Genomic DNA, 19,085 nt, shown 5'->3' on the forward strand with positions numbered 1-19,085 from the left:
GGTCATGATCTCAGGGTTGTGAAATCAAGCCCCACATCCCACGTCAGGCTCTGCGTTCAATGAGGAGTCTGCTGGAGATTCTCTCTCCCTCTCCCTCTCCCTCTGCCCCTCCCCATGCTCATACTCTCTCTCAAATAAATATATCTTAAAAATTACCTGTATTTTTCCACCAAAATTTCCCAAAAAATATGAAGCATCATTAGTTCCCTCTCATTAAAACCACAGGTTTTTATCGACTCCAACAAAAAACGTTACTTACTAAGAAGTACTGTATTTCAATGGCTACCTGTAATTTAATAATAATAATAACAAATACAAATGAGGATAGATTAATTTAGCCTCAGAGAAAAACAAAGAGAAAGCAAAACAGGAAATCACAATAGTTACACAGAAGAATATTCACTAAATGTTACACAGAATGAATACACAGACTGAATTTTCACTAAATGTTTTGTAAAAAATGGAAAAGGGTAAAGAGAAGAAAAAAAGTGTTTATAAAACTACATGATACCTTCAAACATGGGCCCAGACTTACTATCTCCTAGAGAGAATGTTTAAGTGTAGACACAGAGATTCAACAATTGCTCTAAATAAAATATCATACTCCTTTTGTGATGCAGGTATACCCACTCTTAATTATCTTTCAGCTAACTACCCTAGGTCACATAGAATCATGAGTAAGCTCTCTTCTACATATTAGTCTTGATAGTTATATGTGACCGGCTGCCTGGTATAAGAGAGAAGGAGGAAAGTGCTCTAGGACAAGAAATTCAGGGGAATTAATAGTACACATGGTACTATTATTATGTCTCAGTTCACAGGAAAAGCTCTAGAAATTCCTTTAGCTCCGAGAAACTCTTTAAATTGAATATTTGGATGAAGCCAGTGGGCAGAGTCTACATTTGCTTTATACAAAGGATGAACTCCTGAAATTGGAAGACAGCAGTGTACAGTTTTACTGCTTATTCTCCTAAATTGTTAGACCTAAAACACTTGATCATAGGGAGCCTGGGTGGCTTAGTTGATTCAGCATCTGCCTTTGGGGTCAGGTTGTGGTCTCCCGGTCCTGGAATGATGTCCCATATCGGGCTCCCTGCTCAGTGGGGAGCTTGCTTTTCCCTCTTCTCCTGCCCTTCCCCTCTGCTTGTGCTCTCTCTCAAATAAACATTTTAAAATAATAATAATAAAAAATAAAACACTTGGCTCATAAAACTGAAAATGGCCACATCACTAGCAACTTAAAATCTTTCCACAATAGCACTAAGGCACCTGCTAATAAAAATTGCAGAGCTCCTTCTCAAACAAATATTTCTATGACTAATGAATATAATCAGGGGAATATACCTCTAAGAATACAGAGGAGTATAAAAGTGAAAGGCAAACTTTTAGATGGATTTTCTCAACTTCTTTCTATATCCCATGTTCATGGAACTACCAAGTTTACTATTTCAGAGAAGACATGGATATTTACATTTGTACTAGTTATTCAAGATACATTTTTGAGGAGCAAGAAAATTATAAATTTTAGGGAGTAATCAAAAATACTAATGTTTTCAAGCTATACCTAACATAACACTTGAAAATCTATAAAACAACAATTTTCACATAGGTTTACAGATAGACATAGGTGGAAAGAACAGATTTAAAGTTAGAGGTACCCACTGGTCATGTGATATAAATATGACACTCTGGCTGTCTATTAAGGATTATCACTGACATAGGTGGATGGTCATGGAACACAAGAGGAGTGTAACTCATCTCTGGGAACTAGGGCCATCAAGAAAGGTACATATCAAGACACTTGCTACTTGGCAAAAAAGGAGAGTTAGAAATAAACAATGTTCAGGTTACCACTGTTCCATCAAATGATCACAAAAAAATATCCTATGACAGGAAGGACCGACAGGAAATAAAGGATAACACAGGATCTGGGTAGGGATGTGTGCATGTGAAATCTTGACAACTGTTACTAAAACTGATCTGTGTCTTGCTCTAGTAATAAGTACCATAAAGTTCTTCAGGAAGCTCACTGTGACTTTAAAATGAGAGTATTAAAAACAACAGCACAAATATTTTTAAAATAATAATAAAAAATAAAAATGGAGAGTATTAAAGCACCATTAGGCATATAGGCAGGGTTTATGGTTCACAACAACCAGAGGCATCATTTTGATCAGAAGTTGTAACTGTAACTCAATACCCATAGATACTTTCAGATTTCTCACTGAATCCTTGCTGTAAGTCATAAATGCCATAAACATTTTATTATAAAGCAGTCTAAAAGAAATATGTGGTATACAGCAAATAAAGTTATTTATGTCTTAAATATGGCTTTTAAATGTCTCTGAAATACCCATTTTCAGATTCTTAAGAACAAGAGCTCAATGATGTTATGGATAGTTTAATTTTTATCATACACTGAACATGAACAAAAACACATGAGAAGACTCACCGTCAAATGTAAACATTCTATGTGTATTTGGCCCTAATGATAAACCAGTTTATGTTAAAAATTGGAGACCTAGGATTTGGAAAAATAAAGATTAAAACAACACTTAGAAATTACTACATAGTATATATATTCTTGGAATTTATTAAGTATCAGAATTTCCAACTGGTGTTCCATATTTACACTTATTTCTGCTGTATACCCACATTCAAACTCTATCTCCACTCACAGGCAGCAACTATAGCTCTAATCTGGACCAAGTTCAGTCTCTGGACCTTAACAATGCTTCCATCATTTGGTCTGTCTTCATCACCGCTGTTACCAAATAACAAAGGCCTAGTAGGGATAGACCTGGCTGACACTCCCATCTATTTTAAACCACAGGATCCCATTAGGACAGAAGCCTTGCCCTCCTGTGGACCCAATTCCTAACTGTCTATCATAATAGTCATGCTTTCATAAACTTTCTTTTAAGGCTGGTCCCCAACATCTTACCATAGCTCAGCTGATCCAATGTTTAGTCCTCTCTGGCCATAGATTTATATTGAGCAACTGTAAAACCAATGAGGTGGTGTTTCATTAACTTAGGATTCTGAGGTTTATTCTTTATTTCATAGGACCAAGGACTACTTGATAACCTATCTAGATAATCAAAAGGAAGAACAGTATAATATTAATATAACTGGCAATCTTTGCTTATGATCAAAGCTGTGCTCAGATTTGGACGCTAAATGGAGCTCGAATGTTTTATTTTATACTAAGTGACAGAAATATATAGCTTTCTTTCTTTAAAGATGGTTGCCACAGAAATCTCCCTGTGTCCTGATCAGTATTCTAAAATGTGGTAAAATGCTCCTTTATTTCAATACTAACCTAATTATTTTCAACTGAGCCTATTTTTGAGTTTAAATCTGTTCTTATTTTTGCAGAAATGGGAGTTTCTTTTAGCCAAAGAGAGTACCAAGGAATTGGGGCGGGGGGGAGGAGAGGAAGAAACCAACAACAGCAAAATTATTCATTTTCTATTTTCTTTAAAAAAAAAAAAAATTCTCCCCTGAGTTTATCTGTGAAAAGCCAGTGAGTAGAAATTCTTCATAAAACTGACTGAATTAAGAAATGAGAATGGAATGTAAAATATTTTTTATAAACATAAAAGATGGTCAACCCCAGATAAAATAATAGTAACAGTAACAGATTCAATCCCACTGTGTGTACACTTCCAGGGAAGTTTTATGCATTTGATTCTAAGCTCCTAGCCCTAGGCAAACACTGAATCATAGGTGGAAATATGCCATGGTTAGCACTAGAAGCAGCATTGCAGTTCATTAACAGAATAAAGCAGAAAATGGTTAGGTAAATGAATCTACAACATAAAAATGTGCTGGTGATGAATCTGCAACAGAGTAACGTAAGTGAAGTTTACAGTATTTTTTTTAATCAGAAAGCCCAATTGTAAACATTTGCATTAAACTACTGCCCCCCCACCCAAAACCTAACCAACAAAAATCATCTTTTATGACTATAAAATCATGAAGAATTTGTATTGCATGGCTCTTCGTTTTGGTGGTTTTCAGAGTAAGACATGAGCTGCATTAAGTAGCTTCACTGATTTCTCCATCTTGAATAACTGCCAATTCTGGAACTTCATTCATCCTCAGAACCTCTGCATAGAGCAAATAATTATGGTGGCTTCTAGGAAGTGGCAACTGACAGATAAAACTGTCAGATCGTAGGTGTTCTGGTTTTAGACTGGACCGAATTTCCAAACGACAAAGGTGGGCAAGGGACGGAACAGAGGCTGGAGAAACAAAAAAAGGAAAGATGAATTTTTTTTAATATTCTTTTTTAAAACTTTCCAATTCTTTGTGGTAAAAGAGAAAGCATATGTCACTTAGATTACTTTTAAAAGGTTTGTTAGGTGGGGATGACCACAACAAATTTCATTTATTCCTTTTAACATTTTATTTATTTATTCATGAAAGACACACACACACACACACACACACACACACAGGCAGAGACACAGGCAGAGGGAGAAGCAGGCCCCATGCAGGGAGCCCGACGTGGAACTCGATCCTGGAACTCCAGGATCAGGCCCCGGGCTGAAGGCCACGCTAAACCGCTGAGCCACTCGGGCTGCCCCTATTCCTTTCATTCTTCTTACAGCCTTTACCTGGTTCCTCTCTCTCTCTCTCTCTCTCTCTCTCTCTCTCTCTCCTCTCTCGTCACACATTGAAAGTATTCAGGGCCACATAAAACTAAATTTTCATATCCTAAAGATGCAGCAATACCAGTTGGTACTTAAGAAATGGATGAAATAATTTTAGAAATGATAGAAACTTAAAGCAGCAAATACTATATCCCTCTTACTCTGTTTCATTGCAAATAGTCTCTAGACCACCACATTAGGTGCATGAGTAATTTACGTAAGTTTCCTCTTTTTATCCATGACTTAGAATGAAAATTTAAAACTGATAGAAAAGGAGCACTTACTGAGTACCTACTATGCCACATGCCCATACATTTCACATACATTATCTTTTTATCTTCATTAACCCTATGAGGTATGTATTATCATGTTCATATAGAGGTAAGAAAACAGGTTTAAGGAGGTTTAAGTAACTTTCCAAAGGTTATACACCTTGTACATGGTAGCGTCAGGATTCAAACTCAAGTGCATATTACACCAAAGCATGCATATACACTTAAAACTACATCTGCCAAAAGCTAATTGCTAATTAAAGGACAATACAGATGTACTTTATTAAGAATCATAAGCTATTATTTCATTTTCTAAGATGAGAAGCATTAACAAAAGAAGCTGATGTCCACAGAAACTGAGAGTACTAAAAACAACTATTGGTTTTATGTGAATCAAATCTAGTTTTTTATTAGTCTAAGAAATCTAACATTTTTGTTTAAGCATATTGGCTTAAGTTTAATTTAGTAGGAGTGTGAGAAACTCCTCAAACCATAGTTTTTCAAAATGCCAAATAAGAAAAGCAAAGGAGTTCTAGGATTTTTTTTTTTTTTTTTAGTTCTAGGATTTTGTACATAAACCTCAATCTAAGAAAACCTGAGAATTTTCTCAAATCATGACTCATGGACTCCCCATTATAAATATTAAGACTGTAGCATCTACAAAAACATTTATTTGCAGTGTTTCCATATCTATATCTTGTTTAAATTTTACCCTATCCTGCAAACTTAAAGAATTCTTTTCTCACTTCTAAGATACACAGGTAGGGGGAGCAACACAGAGATAAGCAAGAATGCATAGAAAAAGCTTGCCCAAACTACAAACGCCCAGTTTCCCAAATGAGTAAGTGGGTTCAACTTCAATGAGTAGGTTACCTATGTTGAACTATTAAGTAATAAAGAAGCCTTCTTACCCAGTGAGACCAGGAACAATAATTGGTCCTAATGTCACTGGGTATGCACAAATGTCATAAAAGCTTTAGAAACAAGTATAGCTGATTCTTAGTAAGCACACAACTCAGCTGGTAGGAACACAAGTATGTCAGCATACTAGAAAGTATCCTATCAGCTGCAAACACTAAGCACACCACAGGCATGGTCAGATGGGATTGACAGAGGAAGTGACAAAATTGGAGTAGGTGAGTTACACTGAGGTTGGTTAAAAGAATTTTTACTTATATTCAGTTACAGTTTGTGCATCTTGTTCAGTTGAAATCTCTTCATTCTGCTTTCTTGTTAACAGATAATTAGTACACACTCAGAAGGAAGATAAAGGATGGCTGTACAACCCAGAAGAGAGAGGCCCACTTGAGGTGAAAGGATTCCTAATGCCTCTCCAGCATCTCTGACTTGCCAGATGACACTGACTTACAAACTCCTCTGGCTGCCCCACAGCCTCCTGCAGTGCCAACAAGCTTTTCCAGGCTATCTGACTACACCATTGTAGCACCATCATTAAAACTAAGCAAGCCATTTATATATATATATATATATATATATATATATATATATATATATATATATATAAATATGAGGCTATTTAGTCATCTTGTGGTCAAGCCACACTTGCTATGAAAAGTTTAAGTAACTTGCCCATGTTGACACTGTACATCAACAATAAAGCTGATTTTAAATCTAAACGATTTAACTCAAAGTCTAGGATCCCTTCAAGTGTGAAAAGCCCCAAATAATTCTCTAACATCTTCTAAGCCACTGGAACCATTCTAAGTTTCAGAAGATCTTTCCATTTCATAATACCCCCCAAAAAAGGAGTATAGTTACTTGTTGACATTGGTTACAATTTTAATTGTGCCATTTTGGTTTTTCTCCTGTGAGCACAGTAGCTCAATGGCATCATGAACAGTTAGAGGGAAGAACTATATTCACTTGAACTGAAGGGAGTCTTTCATTTGTAGATTATTAACATAGACAATAATATACCCCTCAGTGCCATCTTAGTTTAATATGCCAGTGAATACTGGCATTATAAAGTTTATAATCATATATGATCATAAAGTTCCCTTTATGGAACTTTATGATCATATATGCAGTATTTTAAAGCTCACAAAATTCCTATGAAAGTTTCACTGATGCATAGTATTTCCAGATGTGTTGCCACGAGGCTGAAAGATCAAGCCATGACTTGAATTTATAATATGAAATAGCCCAGAAGTTTTATGTATATAAAAACGTACTTAATGAAAACCTGTTAAAACCAGATTTTAATCTGTTAAATATATCTCTGTCTCCTTGGGATTATGGCACTGATTGGTAGCCTAGAAAATCATGTCTGAAATCATGCTATAATTTAAAGTCACTTTTCTGACCCAATCATATTCAATTTAGCATGTTAAACCTAGCTTATCTATAGACCTATTAGCAGACAAGCAACCTTTAACTTTTCATTCCTATACGGAATTCTTCAGTTTTGTTCGTTTTATTGTATGTACTGACAGAGCAATCAAAATAGAAGGCTACATGTTACATGAAGTTTCATTAAGATGAAAAATGATAAAACTAAACCCTACAATTCTTAATTCATTATGCTCATTAATGCCAACTTTCCTATAGCACTGAACTAGATCATACAGACCCACTATCTATGTTTTCCACAATCAATCATCTCTAGCCTGCCCTGATGCCAATATTCAAATGATCCATCTGCCTAGACCATATTTTGATGGTTCTTCTGCATGGCTTTCCATATCAAATGTATTCATTTGACTTCTGGGGTATCTAGTACAATTTATATTTCTAACATTAATATATTGTCTTTCTGGTTGTCCTTTGTTCCTAATCTTTCTTAATTTACTAGTACAGTCTCTCTCTCTCTCTCGTACTGATTACAGCCAAAACCTCTAAACAACATACAGAAAGCAATTTCCTGAGGGTTCTGAAAAATAAATGAAAGATTAGGGCAGGAAATCAAAACATGGAGAATGACCAGTAGAACAACAATAAACAGAATGAAAGGAAAGAGCACCATAGGGTAAAAAAATCTGTGTGGAGTTGAGAAGCCACTATTAACAAGTTGTATGACCTTGGACAAGTCATTTAAGTACTTTGACCTTGAGTTCTTCCTCTGTAACATGGGCATAATGCCTCATCTATCTATAAAATGGACATGAGGGCAGCCCCGGTGGCTCAGCGGTTTAGCCAGAGCAATCAAAATAGATTTGATTCTTAAATCTTCAAAGTGAAATAGGAGGTCTTTGGGGCACTCTCTCTCTCTGAGGGCCTAGTTCTCCAACTACAAACTTATCTCTAATCACTCCATCTTCATCTCTCTTCTTCTCAAAGAAATGGCCTATTTGAGGCTAATCCCATCTCTCTCTGGCTTTGTGGATTACATAAATAATCATTTTTATCTAACCAAATCTTTAATGTTGTTTTTACAAACTGAGATCCCTTAATCTGTAAAATATGTTCAAGCCTCTCTGCCATGACTTTGCATCATTCCCTTTGGCCATTGTACTAAAAGAACTATGCTCACTTTATTTCTTCATTCATTTTGCCTAATACACAGCTGACATGTAATTAAAGAATCCACTCACCAGGGAATTAATGGATATAAACAGCAAGATTTGTAAAAGTCCGCCCATAGAAATACATGATAGCTTCTCTTCACTGAAGATTTCTGCCTATGATCCATATTTGGAACTAACTAAAATTACAGATTGAGTGATTAAAAGTTCTCAAATGAATAAGCTATCAAGAGCTAAAGCTTCTATTCTAATTGCCTTTCTACCTTAAAATAGATATTTTGCATCTAGAAAATTTTTTGTTTGTTTTAATTGGGACATCCCTGTCCCCAGGGTCTACCTGCACACAAATCCAATGCAGTACATATCTAGGAGTAGTAAGATGGTCTTTCAAATAATATTGGTGATCTGATATTTGAATGCTTTTAAAAATTCTGTTTTAATTGCTCTAGGGCAATATTTTCTCCTCTCTTAGCTTACCAACAGACTACTGACAACATCAAAACAGTTTTAATGGCAAAATGTTTCAGCAACTATGGCTACAACCCATTAGTATCTAATTTAGTTAAGAATTTCCCTCACCACACACACACACACACACACACACACACACACACACACACACAGCCACATGCATTAGTAAGAAGCTATGTGAAGCTACACTTGGATTCTAAGAGGCTGTGTGAAGCTAAAATTATATATGGGCAGATGGAATCTTGTTAAAATTTTAAGTTAAACTATAAATTTCTCATTTAAAAAAAAAAACCCAAAACTAAGTCTGGCTCTTAAATCTAACAATAAGGGCAGGCTATAGGACACTGTTAATCAAGGCATGATCCTGCTAGTTATGAAGGCCAATAATAGGGCTGGAATCTTGGAGGTCAAGTTTCTATAAACAGAAGATCACATGTTTAATTTTTCAAGATGATAGGCAATTACTGTTGGGGTTCTTGGTGATAATGCCTCAAACCAGAGGAAATGCCTCTAGAGTTAAAAACCACTGTGAATAGTGGCTTCTGAGTCTCACCAAATACTGAGCTATGATTCTATGAGCACAGCCCCTGTGACTAGACACAATACACCATTTTTCCTGTAGTTTCGAAAGGGCAACTCTGTACTCCACATACGTTCCTGATTCCTACCAAATTTAGAGACCTTTCAATTTACTGAACATCTTATCAGAAAAATGCAAGTTGGGGTTTTGCAAGTAAGTATATAAAATAAGCAGCAGGTGAGTTTTGGTTAACTATTCCACCACACAGCATTTGTATAAATACTCATTACCAAGTACACTACCACATGATTTGTAGCTTTTATTGACCTTTTCTTGGGCATGGACTCAAATAAGACTTAGTTATGGTAAACTGGGTTACATGCTATGTTGTACTGTGATAGCATATGAATCCTAAAACCAGTATCTTAACACAACAAAGGTTTATTTCTTTCTCAAGCAAAATCCTCCTGGGGCCAGGTGACGCTCCAGCGTAGGTGCCGGAAATGACAAGTAAGTATTTCAGGTTACTTCCACCTTGTGTCACTACCATCTCCAATGTGGCTTTCACATTTCCTCAGCAAGAGAAGTGAGAGCATAGAGAGCTCACCCAATGACCTTTGACCACTTAACACCATTCACTGGATAATCGAGGCTGGAAAATTCAGTCTTCCTGTGTTTCAAGGAAGAGGAAAATGAATCAGAACTCTGTTAACTGAGATCTGTCTCTGCCACAATGACAAAATCTGTTGTAAAAATTATGTGAGGCAGGTTCTATTATTATTATCCCTTCTTTTAATTGAAGAAACCAGAGATATAAGTAACTTTTCTATAGTTAGAAAGTAGTGGAGGTGTGTCTATTTAATTCCAGAGCTCAAATCTTTAACCATTTTACTTGGCCTTATGTCCATGCAAAACCCGAACCATATCACTACCATAAGAGTCAAAGTAGCAGAGGAGTAAACTCCCCATTAGCCTGAAATGTGTTGTGCCACACCTCCCATCTTTTTTTTTTTTTTCATTTATTTATGATAGTCACACACAGAGAGAGAGAGAGGCAGAGACATAGGCAGAGGGAGAAGCAGGCTCCATGCACCGGGAGCCTGATGTGGGATTCGATCCCAGGTCTCCAGGATCGCGCCCTGGGCCAAAGGCAGGCGCTAAACCGCTGCGCCACCCAGGGATCCCACCTCCCATCTTTTTAACAAGTAACTTAATGATACAGAAGATACATCCTGAGGGGCATCTGGCTGGCTCAGTCAGTAGTGCAGAGTCAGGAGTTCAAGCTCCATGTTGGGTGTACACACAACTAAAAGTAAATAAATAAGTAAACTTAAAAAAAAAGATACATCTTAAAAGATGTATCTTTAAGATACAAGATTCACCTTTTGCACAAGATACATATTCTTGCTATAGATAACAGAAAAATGTTCTTTTAAAACTGGATACATTTTATTACACCTTAAACTAGAAATGGCTTGAGTAGACAACTGGAATGCTAGCTAATTATTACCATAAAGGTATACTTCGAACTTACCAATGTTATATGCCAATTATATCTCAATAAAGCTGGGGGGGAAATTATTACCAGAAAGGATTATATAGATCAACTACTGCTAAAAAAAAAATTGTTTCTGGTGGTTATTCTTCAATTTTTTAACTGTAAATATAACAATCTCTTAAAATAAGATGCTACATATAGTCAGTTTGGTATACTTATTATAGTGGTTTATCATGAAGAGTACATGAGGAAGGAGCATTGCTCCAAACTACGAGCACTGCTCAAAATTTCAAAGGAAACTCTGGTTATGGACACTTGCTCAGCCTACCGTATTTAGCAAAGAATCCTCATAATGTTCTTTGGGTTTCACAAATAGAACACTTAACCTATCACAAATCAACCTTTATTTTCCATTTTTGTTTTGCTTTTACTTTGAAGCTCGACTATCTCTTAAAAATATGTTCTCAAGTCAACCTGCAATACAAAATAGCTGTACTCTGATACTTCTTAGGCAGCATAATTTTTTATTCATTACTAACTACTACTATTAAAAATTGAGTTGAGAAGTGCCTGGCTGGTTCATTCAGTCAGAAGAGCCTGTGACTCTTGATCTTGGGGTCATGAGTTCAAGCCCCATACAGGGTGTAGAGACTAAATAAATAACATTTTTTTAAGAAATTGAGTTGGAAGATAGAATATTTAGAGAGAACTGAAAAAGTACATATAGGTCATCCACTCCTCCATATATTATAAATCCAGGCCTGGTCAAGTCAGAGCAACAGACATCTCAATACCTAGATGATAAGTACTGATCTCTTAAGAACTACTGTTACTGAATTATAGTTTGGTACAATAGCAAGAGCCCACATTGAAAACTGGTAAAGTCAAGTCCCAAGAAACCATGGCTGTCAAGATATTGTCTAGACAATATCCAAGAGTATCTATACCTCTGAACAATAAGTTTGTTTTATATTATGAACTCTGTAACCTAGTGTCAATGACTAGAGAGTATAGTCAGAGCCAAACATACAGCCTGTCCAGAGACAAGTTTCAGATTACCATGCTACATGCTTTCCCTGACTTCATTTTATATCCATCTCCACCTTCACTTTTCATTTTTCTTTTGCTTCCACTTTTAACTTCTGTTTTACTATTTTGTGATAATCTACATGTATAAACGACTTTAAATCCTTTTTAGAACAAAGCAGAAGAACACTGAAATGAATAAAGAGAGTTTCCTGGGGACCTTTTAGATCCTTTGTAGAATCTAGATTCATGTAATACTTTGGATAAAATTGTACATATTTGATCATTAAAGGGGGGATGAACTAAAGCCAAGAGCTTTTATCCCTAAGAATTTAATTACTTAGACTTACTTTATCTTGGACAGCTGACCGGGCATTGGCGAATTTTTTAAGAAGTCTACTACTATATGGTTAAAATGATGTTTCTAAGAGGTGTATATATAATACACATGATTTTAAAAAATTGTCATTAAAGCTGCAAACATTCAGTAAATTTTACCTGGTATACATTTCCTTTCTGATGCAAAACAACTTTTTGAAGACAAATCTGACTTCATTATTAAAAGATGAGCAGCAAGGGACTAGCTGTCTTTTTTACTTATAAACTACCAAAGCAAGCTACTATTTCCTTACGGCAGAAAAAGGTAAGGAAATGAGAATTTCGACCATACATAGCATCTCCAAGTCTTGAAAAGGGACTTAAAAAATGGAGAAAATTCTTTCCTTGGAATAGACACTGGTATACCTAAGGAGCTACACATCTAAAATTATCTTGGGGCTTGCTAATAGTTGTAGAATGCAAGAAGTATCTTTTCCAAAAAATTTAAAGAAATATATTGACAAAGTAGTTTCTACTCCTATGATAAGTTATTGGAGAAAGTAGATAAAAGCAAGACTGTCATATATTTGAGAGGTAGTCAAAGAGTTGTTCTTTTGGGCTCACTCTCTTTGGTGTTAAACCTTGGCCATGCTTCTGCTCATCAGAAATCCTGCAGCTCAAGATTCAAATAAAGATAACCAATATACAGAAACAGAGTGTCAGGGTGCCTGGGTGGCTTAGTTGGTTAAGTGTTCGACTCAGTCTCAGCTAAGGTCTTGATCTCAGGGCTGTGAGTTCAAGCCCCATGTTGGGGTCCATTCTGGGCATGGAGCCTACTTGAAAAAAAGAAAAAAGAAATGGAGTGTCCTGAAAACTGAAGAAAAAAAGGAAAGCTGGGTGTATCGAGAGAGAGCCTTAAACTACAAAAAGGAAGAGACGCATAATCTTATTGGAAATTCAGACAACTAAGTAGATGCGCAGATCTTTTCCTCAGCCTTACTTAAAATCCAACATTGTAATGGCTCCCATTGTCTTTTGATTCCAGAAGAGGAATCAATTAAGTATATCTTGAAAGATCAATATAACTAGGAAGAAGAAAGCAAGCTTTTCCTAAGCAGTTTGCAATTAGAACAGAGTTAAAAGGCCATGGGGCAGCCCCGGTGGCCCAGCAGTGGCCCAGCAGTTTAGCATTGCCTTCAGCCCAGGGCGTGATCCTGGAGACCTGGGATCAAGTCTCACGTCATGCTCCCTACATGGAGCCTGCTTCTCCCTCACCCTGTGTCTCTGCCTCTCTCTCTCTCTCTCTCTGTGTCTCTCATGAATGAGTAAATAAAACTTTTTTTTTTAAAAAAGGCTTTCCATAATATGAATTAATAGGCCTTCCTAAAACCAGACAACCCAAGAGATGATGTAGATCAGAGTTCCTCAAATTCAGCACTACTGACACTTAAGGCCAGAAAATTCTTTGTCATGGTGGGCTGTCCTGCACATTGTGGCATGTTTACCAGCATCCGTTGCCTCTACCCTCTAAATGGCAAAAGCCCCCTTACCAGTTGTGATAACCAAAAACTACTGGCAACCATTGTCAAATATCAGGGGCAAAATCACTCCTGTTGAGCATCATTGCTATTAATAAAACAAGTAACAAAAAGCTGCCAAGAATAACTCACACTCTGGTTCAATAACACTCCCAAAACCATTCCACTTCCCGAACCAGGATACAGAAGGAACAGCAGGAATAGTAGGAAAAAATGACAAGTTCAAATTTTGGGTATATCAAAATATGGGATACCAAATGGAGATGTACAAAAGGCAGTTGGGTATATGGGAATGGAACCAAGAAAAGAGGTCTTGGCTAGAGAAACAGGCCAGAAAAGCATTAGCTATATTAGCACCTCTGACAAAGACTTTTGCAAAGCTGGAGCCAAAATAAAATCCTCTTAAGAGATGATGATTATTATCCTATACAAATTCTACCTAGTACCTAATTAAATAAGAAGCCCTTGATGGATTTAGTCTACTGCAGGGTAATGTACTCATGTACAATTTTTACCTTCATCTGGACACACCTGCCATATGTTAAAGTCTTCAGAGTAAATAGTCACATATCTTTATTAATTGATACACTGCAATAATTTTCCCATTTGGCATATGCTCCCTCATCTGACTTTTGTTCCCAAATTCATTGTCCTATAGTCTATTTTGAATAGATACTTGTTCTCTACTATTTCAGATACATAATTAGTTAAAGAAGATGCAATTCTCAACATTAAGAATTAAATGCTAGGAGGATCCCTGGGTGGCTCAGCAGTTTAGCACCTGCCTTCAGCCCAGAGTGTGATCCTGGAGTCCCAGGATCGAGTTCCACATTGGGCTTCCTGCATGAGCCTGCTTCTCCCTCTGCCTGTGTCTCTGCCTCTCTCTCTTTGTCTCTCATGAATAAATAAATAAAATCTTTAAAAAAATAATAATAATTAAATGCTAGTGAGTTTTCCAACATTATTAAAGAAATTATATATGAAAAGACTCAGGCTCCAAACAGATTACTTTTTTTCTTCAATAGAAAACTCTCTAAGAGTCTGAATACACCTCAGTTCAAGAGCATATTTTCCTGAATGTCTGTTTTTTGATTGAGAAAATTTACTTAAATGTAATTTTCCAAGAAATTACAAGACACATTTCTACATATGCATAAGTTCACTTGTTAAAAACCTATTCAACGTGTTTTATGAAGAGCTACATTTCATGCAAAAATAGCAGTGAAGAAATAATTTTCCTAACTTACTACATATAATCTAGTTAACAAAATATAGTTAAAGTAAAATAAATCTGAATAAGTGAATAGGAATACTTTGCAGTATATGAGGTTTAGTTTAAACTGGTTTCCTTGTATAAACTGGTTTCCTTGTATAAAATCTTCTATTGTATCCTTTTTTTTTAAACTAGCTTAAAAAAATTTAGTGAGAGTAAGTTGAGAATTTGTTTTAAAACAGTCATTTAAAGTATCAATCAATTCACAGAATTTTCACCAAGCTCACCTTGATAGTTACACTAACACACTGACATGCATTCAGTAAGAACAGGTATAAATAAAAGATGGTAATACTTTCTTTTAGAGTTGATAAATTATTAAGGAGAGAACACAAATCCACACACACTCCTAAAAGGAAAATTAAGTTTAGCATTTTTCTGATCACAAACTAAATATTTACTAACAACATTATTAGGACTCACTTTTGTTTACATAATCCTTACTAGAAATAAAATTATACCATTAAATAAAAATATCAGTAAATAATTGTTTTTCATTATACATTCCTTAGACTAAACTTAACAAACCTGATATGACTTTTGTTGAAGAAAATCACTGTGATCCCCCACCACCACTACCACAGCCCTTTCTTTCCCCACATAAAGAAAATGCAAATGATGCCCAATTTAATATACATTCTCCAATGATTCTGATCACTGAAAATTATAGCTAGAGAAGAAGAAAAAAGTAGTGAAACATGTTTAAAATTGTACTTTCTTACCAATATGTTGCTGCAGAGCCCAAGAAGAGCTTGAGGCACGAGTGGAGAGCATCTTTTCAATAGTTGGAGGAAGCCTCCTCCAGTTGGTAAACTCCAAAGTGAAGATAAGGGTATCATCACTGACTGAGTCAATCCTGTATTGGCAAGATGGTAACACATTGTTAAACACAAAAGGGTTCATCCTGAAAACAAACACCACATAACTATTCTTACAACATTGCAGTATAGAAGGAAGAGCGAAAACTGGGGCATAGAAAATATCTGTGTAACTGGAGGCAAGTTGAATGGATATGAATAATCATCTACAGGTTCCTACAAGAAAATGAATTGATTCTGTGTACAGCTGTGCAGTAGATAATCAGAGAATCTCTTCTCTTGCAGAGGACAACAGTGCTAAGAAAAATAGATTCAGCACCAGTGTCATCAGTGGATTTGCCATTATCTTCTCCCACTTGAACCATCTTGCTGAACCTAGACTGGTCATCTTCACAGACACACAATTTATCAGCCCCAAAAGGATAAAGGCCAAACACCCAGTTACCCCTAAATTTAGCATATGGGAGAGATGGCTTGTTTCTGTCCAATTCCCAGGGATGTACAACTGTGCCATTGTAGGAACCTTCCCCACTATAGACTCAGTTCTAAAAGATGTACCAGAATAAGTTTTGACTTTAAATACTAAAAGGTGTTCAAGACAAACAGTTCTCCCTCTATTTTTTCAAAATAATATCAAATTTTCCTACCAATCTAGCCAAAAGAGACTCCCCCAAATTTTATAAGCCCTTGAACCCAGGGCATTGGTCTAAGAAAAGTTCTGGTTCTTAATAGTACCTCTACTACTTACAGACATGCTGCCTAAATTCTTTAAGCCCTAGATCAAGGTCTCGAAAATGAGAATAATATTTAACTTGCCTATTTCAGGGGACTATTTGTGAAAATAATATGAAACAATATAGTAAACATACTTTTAAAACAAAAACATTACACAAATATTTGATATTACTAGAACTGGGTCTGAAATATTCAGTATTGTATTTTTGATTGGGCTTAAAACATCGTACACATGAAGTTAAAGGGAACTCTAAAACCTAACAAGATTACCCATCTTAAAGGGAACTCCAAATCCTAAAAAGATTACCCATCTTGTACTGTAGTAATATTTGATATTACTAGAACTGGGTCTGAAATATTCAGTATTGTATTTTTGATTGGGCTTAAAACATCGTACACATGAAGTTAAAGGGAACTCTAAAACCTAACAAGATTACCCATCTTAAAGGGAACTCCAAATCCTAAAAAGATTACCCATCTTGTACTCAACTAGATATTCCCCTACCATATATCACATTGTTTGAAGAAAAATAGAATAGGGCCTCTGGTAATTATTTCAGAAATTCTTTCGAAGGCTGTTTGGAAGACATTACTGGTAAGGACTAAAGAAAGGGGTAAAGAAAATAGAAAGAAAGGAAAGAAATTGAGTAATACTCTCAACTTGTCATCTCAAAGTAACTCACTTCTTGTAATTCAGAGTCAAACTATCCTAGAAATGACTGATTAAAGAGGATGAAAATTATTTCTCAAATACTTAATTCTCCAATATGCAAACATATATAAGAAAGAGCTTTAAGTATATAGCATAAAAGCTTTTGGTAAACATTTTACTTCTTGGGAAGCTTTCAGTGAAATCACAACTTATCAGGAAATCCTGAGAATAAATAAAATGATAAAATATACTCAAAGGCAAACAATCTCTTTGCCTTCCTAGCACCCTGCACCAAAGGTTACTTAATTCTGGCTCCTTATTCTTTTTTAATGGTTTCATTTTTCTGCGTAAGTGTGCTTTAAGTCTCACTGTGACCAAACACAAAGTCATTTTTATGCAGTTATCTAAACACACATATGAGAAATAAATCTGCTTATACAGCTTTAGTTAATATAATGGTGAGTTATTCTACCCATGCTGATAATGCCACTAAAAATGTATTGTTACTGTACTACATTGACCATTACATTGTACAAAGTAGTTGTACAATCATAAACGAGTGACAGTTAATCAACTAAATGCACAGATGACATTTACTTTTTATTATTCACCTATTACGTTTGGGCAGGGGTGGGGGGGCATACCTAGTCCTGCATTTAAAAGTTGAAAAATATTTCAACTCTGTAGATTATATTGTGACAGGCAATTATTCAGCCTGATACATTTTTTAAAACTGTTTAAGGCGAGGAATACTAGGAAGACATTTATAATTTACATGACAAAGATTAAGCAACAGACTTACATGTGATATAAATAAGATACAACCAAAATCCACTTTAACAACATATTGGAATTTTTATGGGAGAATTTTTCTTGTAACAGCTCTTTGAATGTAAATTTGATCAAAGAAAGTAAAACATTTATCATATTCAGCGTAAACACTAGCTTTATCCATTCAATAAAAGATCAGTGAACAAAACTTTGACCACGTTAAGCATTTTCATTGCTAAAGTGAAATTTTCCATTGTATTTTTCTAATGAATACAAAGTGACTAAAGTTATTTCTTTGGAGTAAAATATATGCAACTGGCATTCTCAGTTGAGATAGCTGAATGTTTTACAATTTACTTCAAAATAATTTGTAGTTTACTGGTTCTCAACTCTTTTCTATCCTAACACACTCAACGAATACTGCACACAGAAATATAACAATAGCACTGAGGGGGGCACTTGGCAGAATGAGCACTGGGTGTTATGCTATATGTTGCCAAATTGAACTCCAATAAAAAATTTTTTTTTTAAAAAAGAAATGTAACAATAAATATAACACAAAAATTCTTTTTTTTTCTTTTAGAGAGAAAGAGAACACCACCTGGGGGGGGGGGGGAGAGTGTGGATGGCAGAGGGAGAGGGAGAGAGGGGATCTTAAGCAGGCTCCACACCTAGCACGGAGTCCCCAGAGTCCAAAGCGGGATTCCAACTCACGACTCTGAGATCGTGGCCCTGAGATAATGAACTGAGCCTACATCAAGAGTAGGGCACTTAACCAACTAAGCCACCCTGGTACCCCATATAATAGACAAATTCTTAAACAGACTTTTCACATGGAGAGAGGGAGAGTCCTGTATCAGGACTGGGGATGGAAGAGTATATTTTACAAAGCCTTCCAGTAGAATAAAGCTAAATAATTTCCTCTCCTTCCAGCAGTCCACGTGGTCGGCTGAGGAGGAAAGGAAAAGAGACAAGGTATAATTTTTTTCCCTGCACAGGTTCTTCCTAATTTAGGAATAGGAAGAAGCAAGAAAAGTTGGCACATATCCAGCC

At 35.9% G+C, this 19,085-nt stretch overlaps 1 protein-coding gene across 7 annotated transcripts in view; it reads right to left on the reverse strand.

Annotated features, from left to right (window-relative positions):
- Nucleotides 1-2,577: 2,577 nt before the first annotated feature.
- The window catches only part of ASB3 (ankyrin repeat and SOCS box containing 3), a 104,481-nt gene continuing 87,973 nt past the window's right edge, over nucleotides 2,578-19,085 (reverse strand). For 6 of the 7 annotated variants that reach the window (XM_025466866.3, XM_049115497.1, XM_049115499.1 and 3 more), the window contains 2 exons: nucleotides 15,779-15,912; nucleotides 2,578-4,247 (listed from right to left, as the gene is read on the reverse strand). In XM_025466866.3, the coding sequence (XP_025322651.1) occupies nucleotides 4,042-4,247; nucleotides 15,779-15,912 (340 nt within the window). In that variant the 3' untranslated portion in view covers nucleotides 2,578-4,041. Of the gene's footprint in view, nucleotides 4,248-10,023; nucleotides 10,074-15,778; nucleotides 15,913-19,085 lie in introns of those variants that run through there. The other variant, XM_049115496.1, reaches the window with a different exon arrangement.

The sequence above is a fragment of the Canis lupus genome, chromosome 10 (genome assembly GCF_003254725.2).
Source record: "Canis lupus dingo isolate Sandy chromosome 10, ASM325472v2, whole genome shotgun sequence".
Lineage (NCBI taxonomy): Eukaryota > Metazoa > Chordata > Mammalia > Carnivora > Canidae > Canis > Canis lupus.